The sequence below is a fragment of the Danio rerio genome, chromosome 6, assembly GCF_052040795.2.
Source record: "Danio rerio strain M-AB ecotype USA chromosome 6, GRCz13ab, whole genome shotgun sequence".
NCBI lineage: Eukaryota > Metazoa > Chordata > Actinopteri > Cypriniformes > Danionidae > Danio > Danio rerio.
Window position 1 is genome coordinate 57192624 of NC_141026.1, and position 27778 is coordinate 57220401.

General features: G+C 33.8%; 3 protein-coding genes across 9 annotated transcripts in view; 2 read left to right on the forward strand and 1 right to left on the reverse strand.

Annotated features, from left to right (window-relative positions):
• The window catches only part of slc12a5a (solute carrier family 12 member 5a), a 2560186-nt gene that overhangs the window by 1150230 nt on the left and 1382178 nt on the right, over positions 1–27778 (reverse strand). The window lies entirely within an intron of this gene.
• Positions 1–27778, forward strand: part of nav1b (neuron navigator 1b) — a 947042-nt gene that overhangs the window by 390834 nt on the left and 528430 nt on the right. The window lies entirely within an intron of this gene.
• The window catches only part of syt2b (synaptotagmin IIb), a 124877-nt gene that overhangs the window by 79417 nt on the left and 17682 nt on the right, over positions 1–27778 (forward strand). For all 7 annotated transcript variants that reach the window (XM_087258210.1, XM_087258211.1, XM_087258214.1 and 4 more), the window contains 4 exons: positions 1481–1648; positions 7776–7943; positions 10975–11092; positions 11173–11306. In XM_087258210.1, coding sequence (XP_087114336.1) covers positions 1481–1648; positions 7776–7943; positions 10975–11092; positions 11173–11306 — 588 coding nt within the window. The remainder of the gene's footprint in view (positions 1–1480; positions 1649–7775; positions 7944–10974; positions 11093–11172; positions 11307–27778) is intronic.

Sequence of the window (27778 nt, forward strand, 5' to 3'; positions counted from 1 at the left end):
ATGCACCCACAGTCTTGCTGCTTTCAAGAGTTCCAGATCAGTTTTTTTGTAAGCAGCACCGGTTGCTTTTGCTGTAACCATTCTTTGAACAGATTATTCATAGTTCTAACATTAACCTTGTGTGTGTGATTATCCTTTCACTACCTTTTCAGTATGTTGTTTACCTGCTTTCTTTTGCGTTAACATGGTTTAGTTAGGATTTTTTACAATAACATTGCTTTAATGGGAGATTAACTTCCCATTTATGCAACCCAGGCTCATTCTGAAAACGTTGCCCCGCGGACGTTTCTGGAGACCGCGATTTACGTGGCCGGAGGTACGTATGGACGCATTTAGTTTTTTTTCAAGCGAACGCTTCGCTTCCCGCCAGAACCAGTTTGTCCGTTTAGCTTGTGGTGTTACGTCGGCGTACCTGAGGCCTGGAGGAGGAGGAGAAGCTGGCCGCGGCGACGACGACCTGGTTCGAGTCCGGGGAAGAGCGGTTTCAGAAATCAGGTAAGATGAAAAACAGAACCCAAAAAATAAAAGCGAACGAGTTTGCGACAGGACGAGAATGCGGTGAAATCCGAAAACGCGTTCAAAATCGGACGAGGGCTTTTGCTTTTTTTTATTTCTATACAGCTTTTGGAAATCGTTGCTTGGGACAGACGGTCGCTTGATAGCGGCCTCCGGCGGCTTTTCGCACGAGAACAGCAAGAGCGCAAACGGCACGCGCTCCTGAGAGGCTTTCGAGACGCAAAAAAGCACGTACAGCGGCCTCTCACAGATTTGCGAAAACAAAAACTGCACAAATACGTACCTCCCGGGACATATTTTGCGGCCTCCAAAAACAACCGCTGGGCTACGTTTCCATAATGAGCCTGGGTTGCATTTATGTGTAGTTAAGTGGTGATCTTTGACATTTAGCCAGGATAGATTACGTTTTGTTAAATAAAATGAATAGCATGCAGCTGTATTTTGCATATTTTGACACATTTAAAATTTGTGGCTAAGAAATAATTAATTATTTGTGTTTGGTGTGGTCAGAGATAAACTGGGTAAATCCTTCATTTTAAGCTCTGAAACAAATTTTTTCTTTGAATTCTTTGAAACAAAAACTAATTGTAATAATATGACCCATTTGCTCATGATTGTTGAGCAAGCTCATACACGACATACAAAAAGTGAAATAAATGAGGAGGCATGTGGACGCAACACAAAATCTAAATCAAGTAGTTTTAGCATGTCAAAGCCATATTTATGTTTATAAAATATATTTTCCCAATAATAAAATTGTGGCTAGTGAAGATGGCAAGTGGCTAGTAATGGTGGAAAACTACTAGCCACAGTGGCTGGTGATAAAAAAAAAAAGTTAATGTCAAGCCCTGAATATAAGTATACTTTATACTTTGTCTTTTTATTTGCGGAATTTTGTACGTTTGCTTTAGTACATTTCAAAATAAGCTACTCCCCTACATATCCTAAATGTTTATTTCCTCAGCTGACCGTGGGAATCCTGCAGTGTGCCGATCTGATCTCCATGGACTCTGGAGGAACGTCTGACCCTTATGTTAAAGTCTTCATTCTACCAGATAAGAAGAAAAAGTACGACACCAAGGTGCACAAGAAGACCCTCAACCCAGTGTTCAATGAATCCTTCGTCTTTAAGGTAAGCCGTTATATGTATTAAATGACTAATGACTCAATTATAAGTTTAATAATGAACTGATTATAGTAGAACTCTACAATGCATGTCATATTTACATATATATAGTTGAAGTCAGAATTATTAGACTGCTTGTTTATTTTTTCCCCAATTTCTGTCTGACGGAAAGATTTTTTTCAGCACATTTCTAAACATAATAGTTTTAATAACTCATCTCTAATAATTTGATTTATTTTATCTTTGCCATGATGACAGTAAATAATATTTTACTTGATATTTTTCAAGACACTTCTATACAGCTTAAAGTGACATTTAAAGGCTTAACTAGGTTAATAAGGTGAACTAGGCAGGTAAGGGTAAATTAGGCAAGTTACTGTATAACGATGGTTTGTTGAAAAATTAAAATGGTTTTTAAAAAATTAAAAACTGCTTTGATTCTAGCCAAAATAAAACAAATAAGACTTTCTCCAGAAGAAAAGATATTATCAGACATTCTGTGAACATTTCCTTGCTCTCTTAAACATATTTTGGGAAATATTTAAAAAAGAAAACAAATTTCAAAGGGGAGCTAATAATTCTGACTTCAACTGTAATTTCGAAAAACAAATGCAAAATAATGAAATTATATTATCTTCTTTTAATGTTTATGTTGTAATTGGCCTAAAGAGAGACATCGTTTCAGAGAAGACTGAAACTTTGCAAATGCTTCACGACCATTTAAATGCCCTCTTTAAAATGAAAAGGATCTAGTTATATCAGTGTCAGCGCACTTTTGCGATATAAATGTGTATTTGTTATATTATGTTTCAATAAGTGCTGTCAAACCAATTCAGATTAATCGCATCTAAAATAACATATAACTACATACATACACATACATTGTTGTTGTTGTTATTATTATTATACACATGCATGCTTTTCCCATATCTCACCTAATTTTTAGACTTAATTTGTAGGTTTTTGTATGTTATTTATATTTTTATTGAATATTTTTAAATATTTTCTTAATATTTTCATTGAATATAATTCATATAATTTTTCATTGAAATTCAAAAGATTTTAATTAAGTCTACATAAAACCATAATATATATATATATATATATATATATATATATATATATATATATATATATATATATATATATATATATATATATATATATATATGTATATATATATATATATATATATATATATATATATATATATATATATATATACCTGTATATATATTCGAGTGTTTCTAGGTATTTTTTTTTATTTACAAGAAATTATTTATTTTTTTATTTAATAAAATGTTTCTTTTTTCCTCACATTCACTTATTATTAAGAATCAAATACCATATAGTTTTAATTGACAAAATATATAGTTATGTAAATATTTTTGAATGTCTAGAAAATATAAATATATTGAATTAGTATTATTATTATTATTATTATTATAAAATAACAATTCTTCATGTCCAAACACGCCTAAAATATGAATTTATTTTGCATTTAAAATGCATTATGATGTTTAAAAACTAAAACTTATACGATCTGAAAGCCCAGACTCGTACACTGTATAAGGACTATAAGAAACACACTGATGTTGTTCAGTCATTAGTGTTTATTGGCTGTTTTCTGCAACTCCAGCATTCAGTGCTAAAGCCCCCTGCAGCTCTGGATGAGTGTGTGAGTGTAATGAGCTCCAGAGGGGCTGCGGATCTCTCTGGTGGTCAATGCTGGAGCTCTAATAGTCTCACTCTCAGAAAAGTGATCTAGGACAGGAACAATCAGCCGACTTCAAGCACCTGCCGTACAGTGAGAACGGCTGACTGTGCCGCTAAAAATAAACCAGCGTGTCTGTACACTGTACCAGCGAGATGGAGAAAACCCGCAACTTTAGGAGGATTTCTCATGCAAATCATGTGTGAATGGTAGTAAATAGTGATTGTGTGATTTTCTTTAAAAATACAAGAATGTAAAGGTATTCACTTGTTTTATTTTACGTTTTTCTTTTTTAAAGGCTTTGATTCACAATCACTGAAAAATAACTGTAAAATATGTTGCTTTGGATAAATAAATAATATATTTTTATAAATGTAAATGTACAAATTAATAATATATAATGCAATTAATAATAAAAGCAGTAATTAGTCACTTGAATATTTCAAATAAAGTATAAATAAAGTCAGAATTATTAGCCCCCTTCGATTTTTTTTCTTCTTTTTTTAATATTTCCCAAATGTTGTTTTAACAGAGCAAGGAAATTTTCACAGTATGTCTGATAATATTTTTTTCTCCTGGAGAAAGACTTATTTGTTTTGTTTAAGCTAGAATAAAAGCCGTTTTTAATTTTATAAACACTTTTTTTAGGGACAAAATTATTAGCCCCTTTAAGCTATATTTTTTCTCGATAGTCTACAGAACAAACCATCATTATACAATTACTTGCCTAATTACCCTAACCTGCCTAGTTAACCTAATTAACCTAGTTAAGCCTTTAAATGTCACTTTAATCTGTATAGAAGTGTCTTGAAAAATATCTAGTCAAATATTATTTACTGCCATCAATGCAAAGATAAAATAAATCAGTTAATAGAAATTAGTTATTACAGGGTCCCCGCGGGTCCTTAAAAAGTCTTAAAATGTCTTAAATAAAATTTTCGATTTTTAAGGTCTGAAAATGTCTTAAATTCTGTAATTTTCCATAAGGAGGTCTTAAATTTCATGTGGGATCTTAAATATCATGTCCGACTCGTCTTATGGCGGCAAATCAATGCCAATATAAATCGAGCGCAGCGGTGATGTTTGCGCGTGAGGAGAAGTGAACCGTGAGCAGATTACAGGTCTACACGCGAGAAAATTACAGCTCGCGAGCGCACAGGGGATCTTCACGCGCGCGCTCAAGTGATCCAGCGCGAGAAAACAAGTCCCGCGCGTGCACATTATCATCTGTGCGCACGATGTACGCTCTCGCGAGCGAGGTCATGCCTACAGCGCGCGCGCGATCAGTTCTCTCCGCTCGCTCGCTGGTTCTTCTCTCTGCTCGCGCGAAACAGTTTAGATTTTTGTGAGTCCTAGGGCGGGACTTGGTTTTCTTGTTATCTCTAACGCTATTGGCTACTCTACCTTTCCAGAAGTTAGCCGGGATTGGACGCAGGTAAGCTAGTTTCCCCGTTAAATAAAATTATATAGGAAATCTTATCATAATGTCACAGTGTGAAACATAGACTTACTTTCTCAGTAATAATAGGTGGAGACTTACTTTCAATAATGAGATATTTTTTTAAATAATTAATCTCATAATAATGCCTATTCTTACCATCATGACCAAGTCATATAATGACATATCAAAATAATGAGATTTATTTCTGTAACAAACATTATTACTTGGGAGAGAAAGAGAGAGTTATACCATGTGGCAAAATATCTCTCCATTAAACAGAAATTGGGGAAAATATACATGGGCTATTAAATCAGGACGAATAATTCAGACTTTAAATGTGTTTTGAACCATTTGATGAAGTTTAGCACCTACATTTAAACTGAACTCAAACTTAACGTGTTCAAATTTACAAAAATCTTTTTTTTTTTCTAAGATTCATTGTCCTTGACTCATTTTCTGTGAAGAACAAGTCAGAATAAATTGGATGGACAATAGTATACAAAATAGGCTATACATGCATGCAGTGCATAAAGTACAAAGGTTTATAGTAAATATATTGCCATTAGTCTGTTATTCCACTATACAGTTAAAGTCAGAATTATTAGCCCGCCTGAATTAATAGCCCCCTGTTTATTTTTATCCTAATTTTTATTTAACGGAGGGAAGATTTTTTTCAACACATTTCTAAACATTATAGTTTTAATAACTCATTTCTAATAACTGATTTATTTTATCTTTGTCATGATGACAGTAAATAATATTAGACTAGATATTCTTCAAGACACTTCTATACAGCTTAAAGTGACATTTAAAGGCTTAACTAGGTTAACTAGGCAGGGTAATTGGGCAAGTTATTGTATAACGATGGTTTGTTCTGTAGACTTTCGAAAAAAATAAATAGGTTAAAGAGGGTAATAATATGGACCTTAAAATGGGTTTTAAAAAATTAAAACAGCTTTTATTCTTGCCGAAATAAAACAAGAAAAAAGTGGGCTACTAATTTTGACTTCAACTGCATATGTGACCTTTAAGATGTGGGCCTGTCGTATAGAAAGTAGTATTTGTATGCCTCTGAAGTGGAATGATGTAATGGATAGTGAGTAAAGCCAAACGAAGATTGTAGAAATTAAATTGTTGCTCAATAGGTGGCGATAAAAACCCATCTGAATGTCTGTCACTGTATTTTTTATGTTTAATTGGGCTAATCATTTTTGATTGAAGTCTTTATATGCAGGTTATTCAATCATTAACTAAAAATGAGATTGAAAAATATATATAATATATATAGATATATATATTTTACACTGATCTATATTACAAACAATGTTAACAATTATCTATAAAGATAAATTAATTATAATTATCTATAAAGATCTAAAACGCAAATAAACTCTTCTGAAGACAATATTTCCTAGAAAGATCATCCCCAAGTGTAATAATGAGCACTGCTGTTGTGGTTAATAATGAAGTAAAATACAACAAACCAGACAAGTGCTGCACGGACAAATCAAATGGGTTCAGAAAGTCATGTTACAAGAATGCAAGTCATTATTTTGGATATTATTTGACTGTTTCTCGAGATTGAATCCTCATAAAGTTCTCAGAAAGTTTCTTATGATTATGACTTGCAAATTGTATATATATTTAACGGCATGATCTTTTAACTTGCGTCCAATCCCGGCTAACTTCCGGAAAGGCACAGTAGCCAATAGCGTTAGAGATAACAAGTAAACCAAGTCAACCAAGAAATCTGCTCACGGTTCACTTCTCCTCGCGCGCAAACATCACCGATGCGCTCGATTTATATTGCCATTGATTTGCCGCCATAGATTTGCCGCCATACTTCACCACATCATTCTGTGTTCACACTGAACATTTTCCTGTTTTTTTTTTTTTAGGTAAAGTCTTAAATTTTCATTTTAGAGGACTTAAAAAGGTCTTAAAAGGTCTTAAATTTTCTGTTAAAAAATGTGCAGATACCCTGTATTAAAACTATTATATTTAGAAGTATGTTGAAATAATCTGCTCTCCGTTAAACAGAAATTAGGGAAAAAATAAACAAGCGGTCTAATAATTCAGGGGGCTAATAATTCTGACTTCAACTGTATATATATTATTATTATTAAGGATATACTTTATTTTAAATATTCAAGTGACTAATTACTACTTTTATTTTTAATTGCATTAAATATTATTAATTTTTACACACATACTTTATTTTAAATATTCAAACTAATCTAAACATATTTTAGCATAAAAAATCACACACACACACACACACACACATACTCATATCAAACTTTTATTAAATGTAAGTAAACTTTTTTATTTATTTTTCTAAATATATAATTATAATGCAAAATTCAATTGCATAATATCTTACAATATATTAAAAACTGTAATTGCGAATTAAAACATAAAAAAATTCTTTATTCATTACATTTATTATATTTAAATTTACAGTTTTTAATATACTGTAAGATATCATGCAATTTAATTATACATTATAATGCTTTATTTTGAATTGTAAATAAATATTTTTAAAATTTTACTCACAAACTTTTATTTACAGACTGTAATATATTTTTAAACGCAAAAAAATATGGTAACACTTTAGTTCAGGTCACAATTCATGCTATTAACTACTGGCTTATTACATACCTATTATTACGATGTTAACTGTTTATTACTAGTTATATAGTATGATCTTATTTTTACTATTACTAATCCTGCCCAAAACCTAAACCCTTACTAACTATTAATAAACAGCTAATTAGTAGTTTATTAGGCTGGTTAGTTAATGGTCTGTTAATAGAGTGAATTGTGACCTAAACTAAAGTGTTACCAAAATAACACACATAAACACAAAGCAAAACAAATATTCAAATTAGATTTATTCAACAGTCCTTGACGAAAAAAATCATATCAACTCTTTCCTATGTATTAATGTCATTTGTTTTGAATGTTTTCGATGTTAGATCCCGTACCAGGAGCTGGGTGGGAAGACGCTGGTCATGTCTGTGTATGATTATGACCGATTCTCCAAACACGACATCATAGGTGAGGTGAAATTACCCATGAACACCCTGGATCTGGGCCAGCCCATTGAAGAGTGGAGAGACCTGGACAGCGCTGAGAAAGAGGAGGTGATTATTACATTCATCTAATATTACCGTCTGTTTTAGTTACAGTCCAGCGTGTTACACAGGAACGAAAAATGAGGAGAGGATCTACACACTGTACAGTTTATAGTCACACTTTATTTTAATGAGCATTTGCTGAATTTAAGTTACGTTGCATCTACATGCCAACTAATTCTCATTAGATTAAAAGTAGACTGTTAGCTTGGGGTTAGGGTTAGTGCAAGTTGACATGTAGTTGCAAAGCTTCATAGTCAGTTAAATGTCTGTTGAAGGAGCAGTATCAGCAGATATTAAGCAGACAGTCTACTAATACTGAAATGGACCATCAAAATAAAGTGTTACCCAATTTATAATCAAAACTAAAGCAAAAGCAAACAGGGAACATAGACACCATAGGAGGTAGCGATGCACGATATATCGGCAGCCATATCTTTATCGGCCAATAAATGCTATTTTTAAGATTATCGTTATCGATCTGATGTCAAAATTAGGCTGATATCTTTAAGCTGATAAGTTATATAATTGTACAGAACTGCTTGCCTCGCACATGCATGGGCGGAACATGTTCAGACTTGTCCACTGCACTAAAATGGAGCTCTCCTCACACTGTTTATTCCTTCAAAGTCTGTTCTTTTTTTGTGTAATATTGGCGTTAATAACTCAGTAAGTAACCATATTCCTATTATTGCTGAATTTAAGATACGTTGCATCTACATGCCAACTATTCTCATTAGATTATAAGTAGACTGTTAGGTTAGCGTTAGGGTTAGTGTAAGTTGACATGTAGTTGCAAGGCTTCATAGTCAGTAAAATGTCTGTTGAAGGAGCAGTTTCAGCAGATATTAAGCAGACAGTCTACTAATACTCAAATGGACCATCAAAATAAAGTGTTACCCAATTTATTATCAAAACTAAAGCAAAAGCAAACAGGGAACATAGACACAATATGAGGTAGGGATGCAAGATATATCGGCAGCCATATCGTTATCGGCCGATGCATGCTATTTTTAAGATTATCGTTATCGGTCCAATGTTAAAATTAGGCTGATATCTTTAAGCTGATAAATTATGTAATTGTACAGAACTGCCTGCCACATGCATGTGTGGGCAGAACATGTTCAGACTTGTCCAAACTGTTGCCAACTAATTTCAACAAAAAGGCGCAATCCTCTGCCCGAAAAGTCGCTAAAAGTCACTAGATTACGTCATGCGTTAATTTGCGTATTACTGACGTCATCATGTTTTACCATTTCTGTTTGTTTAACAGCTTATGGTATTTTTATTTGCATTACACTTTATGCAAGCATGTCAATTTAACTAAATGTATTGCTGTTTGAATACTGTATATCAATATAGATGTGTAGTGAATTTGCAGTAATCTCTCAGACGTGATAGACAAGTTCTGAAACTCTTACTTAGAATATCTGTGATTGTGAACAGGAAAAGAATAAACGGCCAAATTAAATTGCTAAAATACAGGAGAAGCAGATCGGTTTCACTGTACAAGGGAAATACCTTCACACTGCTGGTGCTAAATCATTTGCCGTCGGTACGCAGAGGGGTGATCTGCTCTCGGGCTGCAGGTGGGAGAGGCTGCTGTACGAGGACTCGGCCACCTGTCAGTGCTCTGAGGTGGGGGAGGGGCCGACGGCATCACCCACAGCTCGTTGAGAAGAGTAGGGTCGGTACAGTATGGAAAATTACAGTCTATAAAAATCTCCAGTAGCACACAAAAAAGTCGCTAGATTTGTCGCTAGTCGCTTTTTTGAAAGTTGATCTCTAGAGGGGTCTGAAAGTCGCTAAGTTGGCAACACTGCTTGTCCAGTGCACTATAATGGAGCTCTCCTCACACTGTTTATTCCTTCAAAGTCCGTCCTTTCTTTGTGTAGTATTGGCGTTAATAACTCAGTAAGTAACCATATTCCTATCTTTGTAGATGTGTTTGATAGAGTACCCTTGTGTATTTTAGTTTAAATCACCTCAGGAAAAATATTACATGTTTAAACACAACAGCAGTAATGCATGCGTGCTAAACAACTCCTTGGGTTGTTTGTAATCTAATATGATTATATATGTTATTATCAACGCATTGCTTGTCATGTGTTGTTGATGTAAGATTGTATTCAGTTTAAAGGGAATATTTATGATTATAACGAGCGCTGGTGTGTGACGTCATGCAGAGCAGCTTCCAGGTCCAAGCCCTGTATCAAACTGTTTGCAAGGCGCTGTAATACTTTTGAAAATCATGATCGCAGTATATATATATATACATTAATATATTCATGCCTAAAATCCGATGGCAAGAATGTGATTAATTTTTTATACAGAATTATTAGACCGCTTGTTTATTTTTTCCCCAATTTCTGTTTAACGGAGAGAAGATTATTTTAGCACATTTCTAAACATAATAGTTTTAATAACTAATTACTAATAACTGATTTATGTTATCTTTGCCATGATGACAGTAAATAATATTTGACTAGATATTTTTCAACACACTTCTATACAGCTTAAAGTGACATTTAAAGGCTTAACTAGGTTAATTAGGTTAACTAGGCAGGTTAATTTAATTAAGCATGTCATTGTATAACGATGGTTTGGTTTGTAGACTATCGAATATAGCTTAAAGGAGTTAATAATTTTGACCTTAAAATGGTGACAAAAAAATTCAAAACTGCTTTTATTCTAGCCGAAATAAAACAAATCAGACTTTCTCCAGAAGAAAAAATATTATCAGACATACTGTGAACCTTTCCCTGCTCTGATAAACATAATTTGGGAAATATTCAAAAAAGAAAGGGGGACTAATAATTCCGACTTCAACTGTGTACACCATGATTTTATATACAATTCACTTTAATTTTTGATATGACTAAACAATGGTTATAAAAAAATATTTTCTCTATTAAAATGAGTAGCGGCTTGGACCTGGAAACAGTATTTAATGTGTCACTAATACGCCATGACTTAACAAGCACCTATCTTTCTCCAAAGGAAATACATGCTCACACATATCAATATGTTTTCCCTTCAGCCTGAGAAGCTGGGCGATATCTGCATCTCTCTGCGTTACGTCCCGACGGCAGGAAAACTGACCGTCTGCATCCTCGAGGCCAAAAACCTGAAGAAAATGGACGTGGGCGGCCTGTCTGGTGAGACTTGCAACAGATCCTGAGTCTAGACCTGTTTTTATGTGTTTGATACAGATAACTAGACGTTTGACCTCTTACAGACCCGTACGTGAAGATCCAGCTCTTGCAGAACGGAAAGCGTCTGAAGAAGAAGAAGACGACGGTGAAGAAGAACACACTGAACCCCTATTACAACGAGTCCTTCAGCTTTGAGATCCCTCTAGAGCAAATGCAGGTAGAGGTTTCACTTTTAATCAGCATAAGACATTACGGAAGATATGAAGAGACCTGATGAAGGCAAGTTTGCTAAAATACATAGGGCTCCATTTTGACAATCCATGCGCAAAGCGCAGGGCGCGAACGCTTTCAGGGCGTGTCAGAATATATAGGTGTGTTTTTTTTTTTTTTTTTATGATTTATTTAACATTTTTCCATTTTACAAACATATCAAACAACCCTTACATAAATAATAATAGAAAAAAAATTTATAAATATAAATACAAATAACATATTGATAAAAAAAGTGAATAAATAAATTAAAATAAAAAAGAAGATAATAATAAAATAAAATAAACAATTAATGCGAGGCAGATGTCTACATTTATACAGTAATCTCAAATGTTACATTTCGAGTGATGAAAGATTACAAACTGATGTACTATTGTGATCAAAAGTTGAGGTGATCAGTCTAGATCCAGCTGAAGAGTTTTAACATATAAAGAAAGGGCATCCCAAATTTTGGCAAATGTTCTGTTAGGTCTTTGAAGGGAATATCTAATCTTCTCTAGTTTTACAAAATACAAAACATCTTTCAGCCACCGTACATGCGAGGGTGGCTGAGGGTTCTTCCAGTATAATAAAATGACACGCCTAGCAAGCAAAGTAAGAAAGGCCACGAAGTTTAAAAGGTAAGTGGGTAATGCATAATTATCCGGCATCACGCCAAACAGGCCAATAATGGGTGATGGTGTTATATCTATAGAAGTAATGGCTGAAAGAGACTGAAATACTGAGCCCCAAAATGAGGAAAGAGCTGGGCATGTCCAAAACATATGGGTTAAAGTACCTAAACCCAAATGACACCTATCACATTCTGGATCAACAGTTGGGTCGATCCGTGCGAGCCTACATTTCGACCAGTGTACTTTGTGAACCACTTTACACTGAATGAGGCAGTGACGTGCGCATATAGATGAAGAATGAACCCTGTCCAGAACTGCCTCCCATGTATCTTGATCTATTTCAATATTAAGGTCCGCAGACCAGCTGGTGCGGAGACTGTCACCTGGAAAAGACTGTAAATTTGCAAAAATACTGATTAGTTTAGAGATTAGGCCTTTACTGCTTGCTTCAAGACATAAAATATTGTCGATCTTCGATAGTTGAGGGACATTGGGAAAACCAGGGAAATGTTTACGAACATAGTCACGTACTTGTAAATATCTAAAAAAATGATTTCTCGGAATGTTATACAATGCATTAAGTTGGTCAAATGAGGCAAAAACACCTTCGATATAAAGATCTGCTACTGAGAGTATCCCTTGATTCTTCCAAGAGGCATATGCTCCATCCAATATAGATGGAGAAAACAATGGGTTTAGATGTATTGGGGCGGTTAAAGGGGTAGATTGAAAGCCAAAGTTACGTAAAAACTGAATCCAAATTTTCAGACTGCTTTTCACAATTATATTATCAGTGTATTTAAGTGGAGATAGCGTGATGGGAAAGCAGAGGAGAGCTTTTAAGTCCGAAGATCTACATGAGGCGTTCTCAATATTTAACCATGCTGGGGGACCATCTAGATTTTTTTTATTTTTCCAATATAATAAGGATCGTATGTTCGCAGCCCAATAATAAGACAAAAAATTAGGGAGGGCCATCCCACCCAAGCCCTTAGGTTTCTGTAGAATGTCCTTTCGAATCTTCGGGGTCTTACCATTCCACAAAAATTGAGAGATAGAACTATCTAATGTAGCAAAAAAAGATTTTGGGATAAAAATTGGAATACACTGAAAAAGGTATAAGAATTTAGGGAGTACATTCATCTTTACGCAGCTGATTCTGCCTGCTATTGATAATGGGAGAAGAGACCAGCAGCGAAAATCATGTGTTAGACGACTAAGCAATGGAGAAAAATTTTGGTCGAACAGCTCTTCAAATTTTTTTGTCACCTGTACACCCAAGTATTTGAAGCTGTGTAAAGTGGCCTTAAATGGCAAGGAAGATAAAGGGTATTCAGAGGCAGCATTATTAATAGGCATTGCTTCACTTTTAGTCAGATTTAATTTGTAGCCTGAAATTTTGCCGAATTCTGTTAGCAATGCAAGCACCACTGGGATAGAGTTGGCCGGGTCAGCAATGAACAGCAAAAGGTCGTCTGCATACAAGGATAATTTATGGTCAACTCCCCCCCTAGTGATGCCCAACATTGAACTGCCTCTAAGGGCAATGGCCAAAGGTTCGATAGCCAGAGCGAACAGAAGAGGGGAGAGTGGGCATCCTTGCCTTGTTCCTCTCCCAAGAGGGAAGTATTTTGAGTAGTAATTATTTGTGCGTACGCAGGCTAAAGGGGAAGTATACAAAAGCTTTATCCAAGATATAAAATAATCACCCATTCCAAATTTTTTAAGAGTGTAAAATAAAAAATCCCACTCAACTCTGTCGAAAGCCTTTTCAGCGTCCATGGATATAATTAACTCTGGAGTCTTTTTATGTGGGCTAGTGTAAAGAATATTTAAGAGACGTCTGATGTTGTGAAAAGACTGCCTATTTTTAATGAAGCCAGTCTGATCTGGGGAGATTATAGCTGGTAGTAGTGGTTCCAAGCGACATGCTAGTATCTTAGCAAGTACTTTTACATCTGCACACAGTAGAGAAATAGGACGATAATTATTACACTGAAGGGGGTCCTTATCTTTTTTAAGAATTAAGGAGATGGAGGCTTGGCGTAAAGTTTGTGGAAGTATACCAGATTTAAAAGATTCATTAAACATGTTCAGCATAAGAGGTGATAATTTCTCTGAAAATGTTCTAAAAAATTCAGCTGGAAAACCATCAGGACCTGGGCTCTTTCCACTTTGCAAAAGGCTCAGTGTTGTCTTAACTTCATCGAGAGTGATGGGATCATCCAATTTTAGGGCCAATTCAGGATCTATAAGGGGAATATCAAGAATATGAAAAAAACTATCAAGGTGTGATTCTTCGTTCAGGCTTTCTGAGGTGTACAAGGAGCTGTAGAAATTTCTAAATTGGTTGTTAATGAGAAGTGGGTCAGTTGTGGGTCCAGAAGAAGTTGAAATTTGAGTTATATGGTTTAGAGCAGAGGACTGGCGTAGCTGGTGTGCTAGTAGTTTACTGGGTTTATCGCCAAATTCATAGTAATTATAACGGCTTTTATGAAGAGCTTCAGTGGCCTCATTCGTTGTCAGCAGGTCAAATTCAGTTTTTGTTGTAAGTATTTCTTTAGACAAATCTGGAGTTGGTGAGGTTTCCATTTTGGACTGAAGCTTCGCTAGATATTTAATTAAAGAGGACTTCTGTTCAGATGCCCTTTTTCTCTGATGTGCTGAATAAGATATGATTTCTCCCCTCAGAAAGGCTTTACAAGCTTCCCATAAAATACTAGCTGAAATGCTAGGGGTGACATTTGTAGAAATAAAAAGGTCAATCCGATCGTTGATAATTTGCACAAAATCTGGGTCATTAAGTAATAGAGTATTTAGGCGCCAGAAAGACCTAGGAGTTGTCCCACAAGGAAATGATAGATCCAATGTAGTAGTAGTAGTAGTAGTAGTAGTAAAACTTTATTGTCCTTGACAGGAGATTTGTTTTGGGCATCGCCATATTGCTGCAGACACTCACTAAAACAAGCAATAAAAAACAGTATAAAATACAACAATTACAAAATTTATGGTGCCAATTAAGATATACTCTTATTAAGTAAACCCACTGACACAGGTACAAAGGATTTCTTGTAACGGTTTAACCTACACTTTGGGACTCTATATCTTCTACCAGAGGGAAGCAGTTCGTACTGGGGAAACAAAAAATGAGTTGGATCCTTTACAATCCTATCCACCTGATTGAGGACACAGTTCTCATATAAAACTTGAGGATTAAAATTTTCATTGTGCCCGACAATTTTCCATGCTGTCTTTAAGAGATGCATCAGTTTAGATTTACACTGAACAGAAAGGTTGCCAAACCACACTGTAATGCCATACCTGACAATGCTTTCAAGAACTGCTTTATAAAACAGCATCATGAGCTTCTTGTTGACTCCAAAAAGACGCAACCTCCGTAAAAAATACAATCTCTGGTGTAAACGAGAACAAACCCAATCAATGTGTGTTTTCCATGTGAAAGAACTGTCGATATGAATGCCCAAGTACTTATAGGTTTCTGACTGAGTAATAGGATCATCATGTACAACCACTTGACGATGGTCACCTATGCACTTTGGGTCAAATACCATCTCTTCTGTTTTCTTAGTATTTATTTTTAGCTTATTTCTATCACACCAATCAATGAACTGACTAATTTCTGACTGATATATAACCCCAATATCATCCTTCTCATAAAGTAAACTTAAAATGGCCGTGTCATCAGAGTATTTAAAAATAAAATTCTGTGAATGCTTACTTATACATTCATTTGTAAAAAGTGTAAAAAGAATAGGTGAACTGACACAGCCTTGTGGAACCCCAGTACTACTGTTCTTTTCCTCTGAACAGATGTTTTTAACCTTGACAACCTGAGTTCTGTTTGTTAAAAATGAGAAATACCATTTGCATATGAATGGGTTTATATTCAGCTGTTCCATCTTTTCAATTAATAAATGTGGTTGGATCGTATTAAAAGCGGAACTAAAATCAATAAAAAGCAGTCGAGCATAAGCTTTAGGATTGTCTAAGTGCTTAAGAATCAAGTGCGAAATACTATTAACTGCATCTTCAGTACCTCTGCCATACCTATAGGCAAACTGTAGAGGATCTAAATTACTAGCAACTTCTGATTTTACAATGGACACCACACATTTCTCAAAACATTTCATGATAACAGATGTTAATGCCACCGGTCTAAAATCATTGTACTCAGAGGGCCTCGCCAACTTAGGAACAGGAACAATTAATGATTTTTTCCACAAACTAGGAACAATACCAGAGTCTAAGGATTTTTGAAATATGGGAACCCAAACTGGAGTCAGTTCATCAGCACAGCATTTAACAGTGTATGGCAAAATTCCATCTGGACCTGCAGATTTATTTGAGCCAATATGTTTAAAATAAAAATTTATCTGCCTAGGATCAATCAGTGGCCTATCATAGGTAACACCTCTAGGAGACATTACCTCCGAACTGTTGACTGGGGTGTATTCACAATTCTCAAATCTTAAGAAAAAGTCATTCAACTCATTCACTTTCTGTGAGTCATCAAAAATAGAAATAGAGGGAGTAAAAGACTGCATATTGGACATAGATTTCATAGAGTCCCACAGTTGTTTAGAATTAGACATGTGTAGTCTATTCTCCAGGCATTGTTTATGTTTTATCCTAGCGTCTCTTAATAATCCATTTAACTCCTTCTGAGTAACTCTTAATCCTTGATGATCATGATTATGAAAGGCCAACTTCTTCCTCTTAATACAATCTTTAATGTCCTTTGTGATATATGGTTTATTGTTGGCATAGATGACTATCTCCTTTTTTGGTATCACATTCTCAGTGCAGAAATTAATATAATCTGTTATTACCGTGGCAGTTTCATTAATATCTTCGCTATGAAAAACTTCCCAGTCAGTACAGAGAAAACAGCCTTTCAAGGCTTCAACGCTGTCCTCTGACCAAACATTCACAGTCTTCACCACGGGTTTGTTTTTCTTTAAAAGAGTCTTATACGTAGGAATTAAAAACACAGTATTGTGATCAGAGTTTGAAAGGGGAGGTCTTACCCTGGACGTGTATGCCTCTTTGATGTTCCCATAGCATTTGTCTAAAACATTTTTGTCTCTTGTATTGTCTTTAACATATTGATCATATCCAGAAAGAACAGTCTCCAATTTACAATGGTTAAAATCACCAAGAATAAACACCGGCGCTCCTGGTGTACGTTCAAGTTGGTCTTGAATACAGTCTCTTATAGCACTGGCGGCTATAGCTGCCTTAGCGGAAGGTGGAACATAAGCCACACAGATTAATATATTCCCGAATTCTCTTGGGAGGTAGAAAGGTCTCAAACTCAAGCATAAGAGCTCAATATCCGGATTACATACTGCAGATTTAATTGTTATGTGACTGCACCAACGCTCATTCACATAAACGCAGATTCCACCTCCTCTGCTTTTTCCTGAGGCGGCAGATCTATCGGCTCGAATTAGAGAAAAGCCTACTGCGGTCAAGCCAGCCGCGGTTCGGAAAAACACAGTCAAGCCAGCCGCGCTTTATATTTCGGTGCGCGCGTATTATTATCATTACGGTAACGTCAGCAGCCACACAGAGAGCGCTCCACAGAGCACCCATTTCGCCCAGAACAGAGAGATAACAACGAAATATAAGTTTATCCCCCTTTCGTCCCACGTATGCTTTATTAAACAATTTATTAGGTTTTTTGACTGTTGTTATTTTAAGAAATTGGTTTCTGGGCTTACCTTTAATTTCCTCAAGTTTATCTTTTTGCTTCAAATGATTTTATAGCAGATCAAACGGACAGAATAAATATACGACTTCTAAATACACAGAATGCGTTTCTACTTCTCCTAGCCAACTACAGTACATTGCAAATAAGGTTGAATGCAATTTTATACAACGTGGCTAACCTCAGAAAGTGAAAATAATCATGAAGTAGTCCAACAAAACATTGTTTGAATTACAAATATATGTTTATTTCATTTAAAGGGGATTTAAAAGGTTATGCTTCTTTCAGTATATGGGATAAGGGGCATTATTACACTTTAGATGACTGTAAAGACCTTATTATTTGTTATAAGTAGAATAGAACAACAAGATCTGATGCAGGAAGTCAAATACTAAGCATACATCATATGAAGCCTGTTTTACTGCAGCATTTTGGAGAAATGTACCATTAACACACTTTAAAGTGCTATAAAGAAATAAGTAGAAAAAAAACAAAGTTTGGTTCTGATACAGGATGTACATGCATACCTCATGTAAAAGACCTCATTTAGGTGAGCAGAAGAAAACAATGAACAGGACATCCAATATTATATGCATACCTCATAATAACTTACTGCAGCATTTTGGAGAAATGTGCTATTAATGAGCTATAAAGTCTTTAAAGTGCTATGAATACATTGTTTGACATAAGCTAAATAAAAGACTGATCTGGTTTAATACTGGATGTCCCATGCTATATGCATATATACTACATCTGAATACTTTTTACTTCAGCAATTTGGACAAAAAATTGCTCATTTAAAATATGTAGAAAAAAACAATAGTCAGGTCTGATACAGGACATCACATTCTAAACTTCAAATAAAGACTTGTTACTGCAATGTTTTGGAGAAATTGGGTATTAACATTACTCAGTGTTATAAAGACCCAATTTCCAATAAGTAGACAAAAACAATGATCAGTTCCTGTACAGAACATCCCATGCTATATGTGTACTTCATATGAAATCTTTTTACTGCACTGTTTTGGAGAAACGGGGTAATAACCTAATAAAAAGTGCTATGAAGACTACATTTCAAATAAGTAGGAAAAAACAATGGTCAGTTCTTATACAGGACATACCATACTATATCTGTACTACACAAGAAAACTTTTAACTACAGAGTTTTGGAGGAACAGGGTATTAACATATTTTAAAGTGCTATAAAAAACCCAATTCAAATAAGTAGAAAAAAACAATGGTCAGATCTTATACAGGACATCCTAATCTATGTGTGTACTTCACATAAAAGCTTTTTACTGCAGCATTTTAAAGAAACGGGGTATTAACATAACATAAAGTACTATAAAGAGTTTATTTTAAATAAGTAGAAAAAAACAATGGTCAGTTCTTATACAGGACATTTCATACTATATGTGTACTTCACATTAAATCTTCTTACTGCACTGTTTAAGAGAAATTGTATATTAATATGATTTAAAGTGTTATAGGGACCCTATTTCTAATAAGTAGAAAAAAACAATGGTCAGTTCTTATATAGGACATCCCATAATCTATGTGTACTTCACTTGAAACCTATTTACTGCAGCATTTTAGAGAAATGGGGTATTACATAAAATAAAGTGCTAGAAAGACCCCATTTCAAATAAGTAGAAAAAAACAATGGTCAGTTCTTATACAGGACATCCCATACTATATATGTACTTCACATGAAACCTTTTTACTGCATCATTTTAAAGAGACAGGGTATTAACATAATATAAAATACTATAAAGACCGCATTTTAAATAAGTAGAAAAAAACAATGGTCAGTTCTTATACAGGACATCCCATACTATATATGTACTTCACATGAAACCTTTTTACTGCATCATTTTAAAGAGACAGGGTATTAACATGATATAAAATACTATAAAGACCCCAATTTAAATAAGTAGAAAAAAACAATGGTCAGTTCTTATATAGGACATCCCATACTATATCTGTACTTCACATGAAACCTTTTTACTGCAGCATTTTTCAGACATGGCGTATTAACATAATATAAAGTGCTATAAAGACCTTATTTCTAATAAGTAGAAAAAAACAATAGTCAGTTCTTATACAGGACATCTCATACTATATATGTACTTCACATGAAACCTTTTTACTGCAGCATTTTAAAGAGACGGGGTATTAACATAATATAAAATAATATAAAGACCCCATTTTTAATAAGTAGAAAAAAACAATGGTCAGTTCTTATACAGGACATACCATACTATGTGTGAACTTCACATGAAACCTTATTACTGCAGTGTTTTGGAGAAATTGTATATTATTATATTTCAAAGTGTTATAAAGACCCCAATTTAAATAAGTAGAAAAAAACAATGGTCAGTTCTTATACAGGACATCCCATACTATATATGTACTTCACATGAAACCTTTTTAGTGCAGCATTTTAAAGAGACGGGGTATTAACATGATATAAAATACTATAAAGACCGCATTTTAAATAAGTAGAAAAAAACAATGGTCAGTTCTTACACAGGATATCCCATACTATGTGTGGACTTCACATGAAACCTTATTACTGCAGTGTTTTGGAGAAATTGTATAATATTATATTTCAAAGTGTTATAAAGACCCCAATTTAAATAAGTAGAAAAAAACAATGGTCAGTTATTATACACGACATCCCATACTATATCTCTACTTTACATGAAACCTATTTACTGCAGCATTTTAGAAAAATGGGGTATTAACATAAAATAAAGTGCTATAAAGACCCCATTTCAAATAAGTAGAAAAAAACAATGGTCAGTTCTTATACAGGACATCCCATACTATATATGTACTTCACATGAAACCTTTTTACTGCAGCATTTTAAAGAGACGGGGTAATAACAACATATAAGATACTATAAAGACCGCATTTTAAATAAGTAGAAAAAAATAATGGTCAGTTCTTACACAGGACATCCCATACTATGTGTGGACTTCACATAAAACCTTATTACTGCAGTGTTTTGGAGAAATTGTATAATATTATATTTCAAAGTGTTATAAAGACCCCAATTTAAATAAGTAGAAAAAAACAATGGTCAGTTATTATACACGACATCCCATACTATATCTCTACTTCACATGAAACCTATTTACTGCAGCATTTTAGAGAAATGGGGTATTAACATAAAATAAAGTGCTATAAAGTCCCCATTTCAAATAAGTAGAAAAAAACAATGGTCAGATCTTATACAGGACATCCCATACTATATATGTACTTCACATGAAACCTTTTTACTGCAGCATTTTAAAGAGAAGGGGTATTAACATAATATAAAATACTATAAAGACCGCATTTTAAATAAGTAGAAAAAAACAATGGTCAGTTCTTTTACAGGACATCCCATACTATATATGTACTTCACATGAAACCTTTTTACTGCAGCATTTTAAAGAGACGGGGTAATAACAACATATAAGATACTATAAAGACCGCATTTTAAATAAGTAGAAAAAAATAATGGTCAGTTCTTACACAGGACATCCCATACTATGTGTGGACTTCACATGAAACCTTATTACTGCAGTGTTTTGGAGAAATTGTATAATATTATATTTCAAAGTGTTATAAAGACCCCAATTTAAATAAGTAGAAAAAAACAATGGTCAATTATTATACACGACATCCCATACTATATCTCTACTTCACATGAAACCTATTTACTGCAGCATTTTAGAGAAATGGGGTATTAACATAAAAAAAGTGCTATAAAGTCCCCATTTCAAATAAGTAGAAAAAAACAATGGTCAGATCTTATACAGGGCATCCCATACTATATATGTACTTCACATGAAACCTTTTTACTGCAGCATTTTAAAGAGAAGGGGTATTAACATAATATAAAATACTATAAAGACCGCATTTTAAATAAGTAGAAAAAAACAATGGTCAGTTCTTATACAGGACATCCCATACTATATATGTACTTCACATGAAACCTTTTTACTGCAGCATTTTAAAGAGAAGGGGTATTAACATAATATAAAATACTATAAAGTCCGCATTTTAAATAAGTAGAAAAAAACAATGGTCAGTTCTTATACAGGACATCCCATACTATATATATACTTCACATGAAACCTTTTTACTGCAGCATTTTAAAGAGACGGGGTATTAACATAATATAAGATACTATAAAGAACGCATTTTAAATAAGTAGAAAAAAACAATGGTCAGTTCTTACACAGGACATCCCATACTATGTGTGGACTTCACATGAAACCTTATTACTGCAGTGTTTCGGAGAAATTGTATAATATTATATTTCAAAGTGTTATAAAGACCCCAATTTAAATAGGTAGAAAAAAACAATGGTCAGTTATTATACACGACATCCCATACTATATCTGTACTTTACATGAAACCTATTTACTGCAGCATTTTAGAGAAATGGGGTATTAACATAATATAAAGTGCTATAAAGACCCCATTTCAAATAAGTAGAAAAAAAACAATGGTCAGTTTTTGTACAAGACATTCCATATTATGTGTGAACATCACATGAAACATTCTTACTGAACTGTTTTGGAGAAATTAGGTATTAATATAACAAAGTTGTATAAAAACCCCATTTCAAATAAGTAGAAAAAAACAAGGGTCAGATCTTATACAGGACATGCTAATCTATGTGTGTACTTCACGTGAAACCTTTTTACTGCAGCATTTTAAAGAAACGGGATATTAACATAATATAAAGTACTATGAAGACCGCATTTTAAATAAGAAGGAAAAAAACAATTGTCAGTTGTTATACAGGACATCCCATACTATATGTGTATTTCACATGAAAACTTCTTACTGCAGCATTTTGGAGAAGCGGGGTATTAACATCATAATATAAAGTGATATAAAAACCCCATTTCAAATAAGTAGAAAAAACAATTATCAGTTGTTATACAGGACATCCCATACTATATGTGTACTTCACATGAAAACTTCTTACTGCACTGTTTTGGAGAAGCGGGGTATTAACATCATAATATAAAGTGATATAAAAACCCCGTTTCAAATAAGTAGAAAAAACAATTGTCAGTTGTTATACAGGACATCCCAGACTATATGTGTACTTCACATGAAACATTTTTACTGCAGCATTTTGGAGAAACAGGGTATTGCATAGAAAAAGTACTATAAATACCCCCTTTCAAATAAGTAGAAAAAAACAATGGTCAGTTCTTATACAGGACATCCCATACTATATGTGCACTTCACATGAAACCTTTTTACTGCAGCGTTTTTGGGAAACAGGGTATTAACGTATGATAAAGTGCTATAAAGAGCCCATTTCCAATAAGTAAAAAAAAAACAATGGTCAGTTCTTATACAGGACATCCCATACTAAATGTGAATTTCACATAAATCTTTTTTACTGCAGCATCTTGTAGTATTAGGTTACTAATATGATTCAAAATGTTATAAAGACCCCATATCAAATAAGTAGAAAAAAACAATGGTCAGTTCTTATACAGGACATCCCATACTATATGTGCACTTCACATGAAACATTTTTACTGCAGCGTTTTTGGGAAACAGGGTATTAACGTATGATAAAGTGCTATAAAGAGCCCATTTCCAATAAGTAAAAAAAAAACAATGGTCAGTTCTTATACAGGACATCCCATACTAAATGTGAATTTCACATTAAATCTTTTTTACTGCAGCATTTTGTAGTATTAGGTTACTAATATAATTCAAAATGTTATAAAGACCCCATATCAAATAAGTAGAAAAAAACAATGGTCAGTTCTTATACAGGACGTCCCATACTATATCTGTACTTCACATGAAACCTTTTTACTGCAGCATTTTGGAGAAAGGGGGTATTAACATAATATAAAGTGCTATAAAGACCCCATTTCAAATAAGCAGAAAAAGACAATGGTCAGTTCTTATACATGACATCCCATACTACATATGTACTTCACATGAAACCTTTTTACTGCAGCATTTTGAAGAAACGGGGTATTAAGCTAATATCAAGTGCTATAAAGACCCCTTTTCAAATAAGTAGAAAAAAACAATGGTCAGTTCTTATACAGGACATCCCATACTATATGTGGTCTTCACATGAAACCTTTTTACTGCAGCATTTTAAAGAAACTGGGTATTAACATATTTTATAGTGCTATTAAGAGCCCATTTCCAATAAGTAAAAAAAAAACAATGGTCAGTTCTTATACAGGACATCCCATACTAAATGTGAATTTCACCATAAATCTTTTTTACTGCAGCATTTTGTAGTATTAGGTTACTAATATAATTCAAAATGTTATAAAGACCCCATATCAAATAAGTAGAAAAAAACAATGGTCAGTTCTTATACAGGACGTCCCATACTATATCTGTACTTCACATGAAACCTTTTTACTGCAGCATTTTGGAGAAAGGGGGTATTAACAATATAAAGTGCTATAAAGACCCCATTTCAAATAAGCAGAAAAAGACAATGGTCAGTTCTTATACATGACATCCCATACTACATATGTACTTCACATGAAACCTTTTTACTGCAGCATTTTGAAGAAACGGGGTATTAAGCTAATATCAAGTGCTATAAAGACCCCTTTTCAAATAAGTAGAAAAAAACAATGGTCAGTTCTTATACAGGACATCCCATACTATATGTGGTCTTCACATGAAACCTTTTTACTGCAGCATTTTAAAGAAACTGGGTATTAACATATTTTATAGTGCTATTAAGAGCCCATTTCCAATAAGTAGAAAAAAAACAATGGTCAGTTCTTAAACAGCACGTCCTATACTATGTGCACTTGACATGAAACCTTTTTACTGCAGAGTTTTGGAGAAATTGGGTATTAAAATATTATAAAGTGCTATAAAGACTGCATTTCAAATAATTAGAAAAAAAAAACAGTGGTCAGTTCTTATTCAGGACATGCCATACTATGTGTGTACTTGACCTGAAACCTTTTTACTCCAGTGTTTTGGAAAAATTAGGTATTAACATATTATAAAGTGTTATAAAGACCCCAATTCAAATAAGTTGAAAAAAACAATGTCAGTTCTTATACATGACATCCCATACTATATCTGTACTTCACATGGAACCTTTTTACTGAACAATTGGGTATTATTATAATTCAAAATGTTATAAAGACCCCATTTCCAAAAAGTATAAAAAAAAAACAATGATTAGTTATTGTACAGGACTTCACATACTAAATGTGTACTTCACATAAAAACCTTATTACAGCAGGGTTTTTGAGAAATGAGGTTTAACATAATTTAAAGTGTTTCAAAGACCCAATTTCTTGTAAGTAGAAGAAAACAATGGTCAGCTCTTATGCAGGACATCCTATATTATAAGCGTACTTCACATGAACACTTGTTACTTCAGTTTTTTGGAGAATTGGGACATTATTACTTTTCAGATTGATATAAACACCCAATTTCTAATAAGTACATAAAATCATCAGCTCTTGTACATATGAAGACTTCTTACTGCAGCAAGTTCTATAATGACCCAATTTCTACTAAGTAGAAGAAAACATTGATCAGTCGTACAGGACATGCAATGCTATATGCATATCTCAGACGAAGACTTGTTACTGCATCGTTTTGGAGAATTGGGACATTGTTACCTTTTAGATTGCTACAAACACCTCATTTCTAATAAGTAGAAAAAAGAACAGTCATTTCTTTTACAGGACATCACATACTATATGCATACCTCATAGGAAGACTTGTTACTGCAGTGATCTGGATTAATGGGGCGTTACTACTCTTCAGATGACTATAAAGTGTCCATTTCGAATGAGTAGAATAAAATAATGGTCAGTTTTGATACAGGACGAATGTGTCAAGGACAGACAGCACAACACAGTTTTCCACAACTCCAAATGTGTCAGGGATACACAAAATTGCAGTTTCCTTCCTGCTGAGGAACTATATTTATTGACCTCCATAGTAATTGTTTTTTTTTTTCTAAAGTGGAAGTCAATGGTTACCAGTTTTCAAGTTCATTCTAAATATCTTTTGTGTTCAACCAAAAGAAGGAACTAATAAATGTTTGTAACCATTTGATTGCCAGTGCATAGTGCGTTCATTTTCACTTTTGGGTAAACTATCTCTATGAAATTAACCAAACATATTTGTTTTGTCTTTGTCTTTGTACCCTACATTTGGAGCAGCACCACTCATCATCCCCAATAATATCATTTTGTTATAATGGTACAATAATAGCTTGAGACAGTTGGGATGATGCCATCAACCTAACTGACCACTGAATTGTCCATTGAAGAACTGACCGTTTTGTTTTTTTTTTACTTATTAGAAATGGGGTCTTGATAGCCATCTAAAAGGTAATTATGTCCCTTTTCTCTAAAACGCTGCCGTAAGAAGTCTTCATATGAGGTACGCCTTTAGTATGGGATGTCCTTTTTAAGAACAGACCATTGTTTTCTTCTACCTATTAGACATTGGGTCTTTATGACACTTTGAATGTTATTATTCCTCCATTTCTCCAAAATGCTGCAGTGACAAGGTTTCATGTAAAGTATGCATATATTATGGAATGTCATGAATGTGAACTGCCCATTGTTTTCTTCTACTTATTAGACATTGGGTATTTAAAGCACTTTATATAATGTTTATGCCCAAATTCTCCAAAACACTGCAGTAACAAGTCTTCATCTGATAAATACATGTAGTTTGGGATGTCCTGTACAAGAACTGACCGTTGATTTTTTCTACTTATTAGAAATTAGGTCTTTTTAGTACTTTAAGTTGATACCTATTTCACCAAAATGCCGCAGTAGGATGGTTTCATGTAAATTATGCATACAGTGAGGGGCGTCCTGTACAAAAACATAAAGCACTCTATATTATGTTAATGCCCCAATTCTCTCTAAAAAGTGGCAGTAAGAAGGTTTCATATTAGGTATGCATACAGTATGGGATGTCCTCTACGAGTATTCAGCAATAGGAAGAGCTGAGCATTGTTATTTTTTTCCTACTTTTTAGAAAGGGGGTCTTTAAAGCAATTTATAAGTTTAATACCCAATTTCTCGAAAATGGTGCAGTAATAAGTTTTCACATGAAGTATGCATAAAGTATAGGACATCCTGTATGACAACTGACTATTGTTTTTTCTACTTATTAGTAATGAGGTCTTTATAGTACTTCATATTATGTTAGTGCCCCATTTCTCTAAAAAGTAGTAGTAAGAAGGCTTTATATGATGTATGCAAATTTTATGAGATGTCCTCTACAAAAACTGACTATTTTTGTATTCTACTTCTAAAAAATGGGGTCTTTAAAACACTTGAATTTTGTTATTTCCCAATTTCTCCAAAATTATTTGGTGAGAAGTCTTCACATGAAGTATGTGTATAGTATAGGATGCCCTGTATAAAAACTGGCAATTGTTTTCTTCAACTTATTAGAAATGGGGTGTTTATAGCACTTTGTAATATGTTAATATCCCATTTCTCGAAAATGCTGCAGTAAGAATGATCCATGTGAAGTACGCATATAGTATGGGATGTCCTATATAAGAACTGACCAATGTTTTTTTCTACTTATTTGACATGCGGTCTTTGTAGCACTTTATAATAGGTTAATACCCCATTTCTTCAAAATGCTGCAATAAAAAGGTTTCATGTGAAGTACACACATAACATGGGATGTCCTATATATGAACTGACCATTGTTTTTTCTACTTATTTCAAATGGGGTCTTTATAGCACTTTGTAATATGTTAATACCCTGTTTCTCCAAAACACTGAAGTAAAAAGGCTTTATGTGAAGTACACATATAGTATGGAATATCCTGTATAAGAACTGACTATTGTTGTCTTCTACTTATTTAAACTGTGGTCTTTATAGCACTTTATAATGGGTTAATACCCCATTTCTCGAAAATGCTGCAGTAAAAAGGTTTTATGTGAAGTACATACTGTATATAGTTACATATATAGTATTGGATGTCCTATATAAGAATCAACCATTATTTTTTTCTACTTATTTAAAATGCGGTCTTTATAGTACTTTATATTATGTTAATA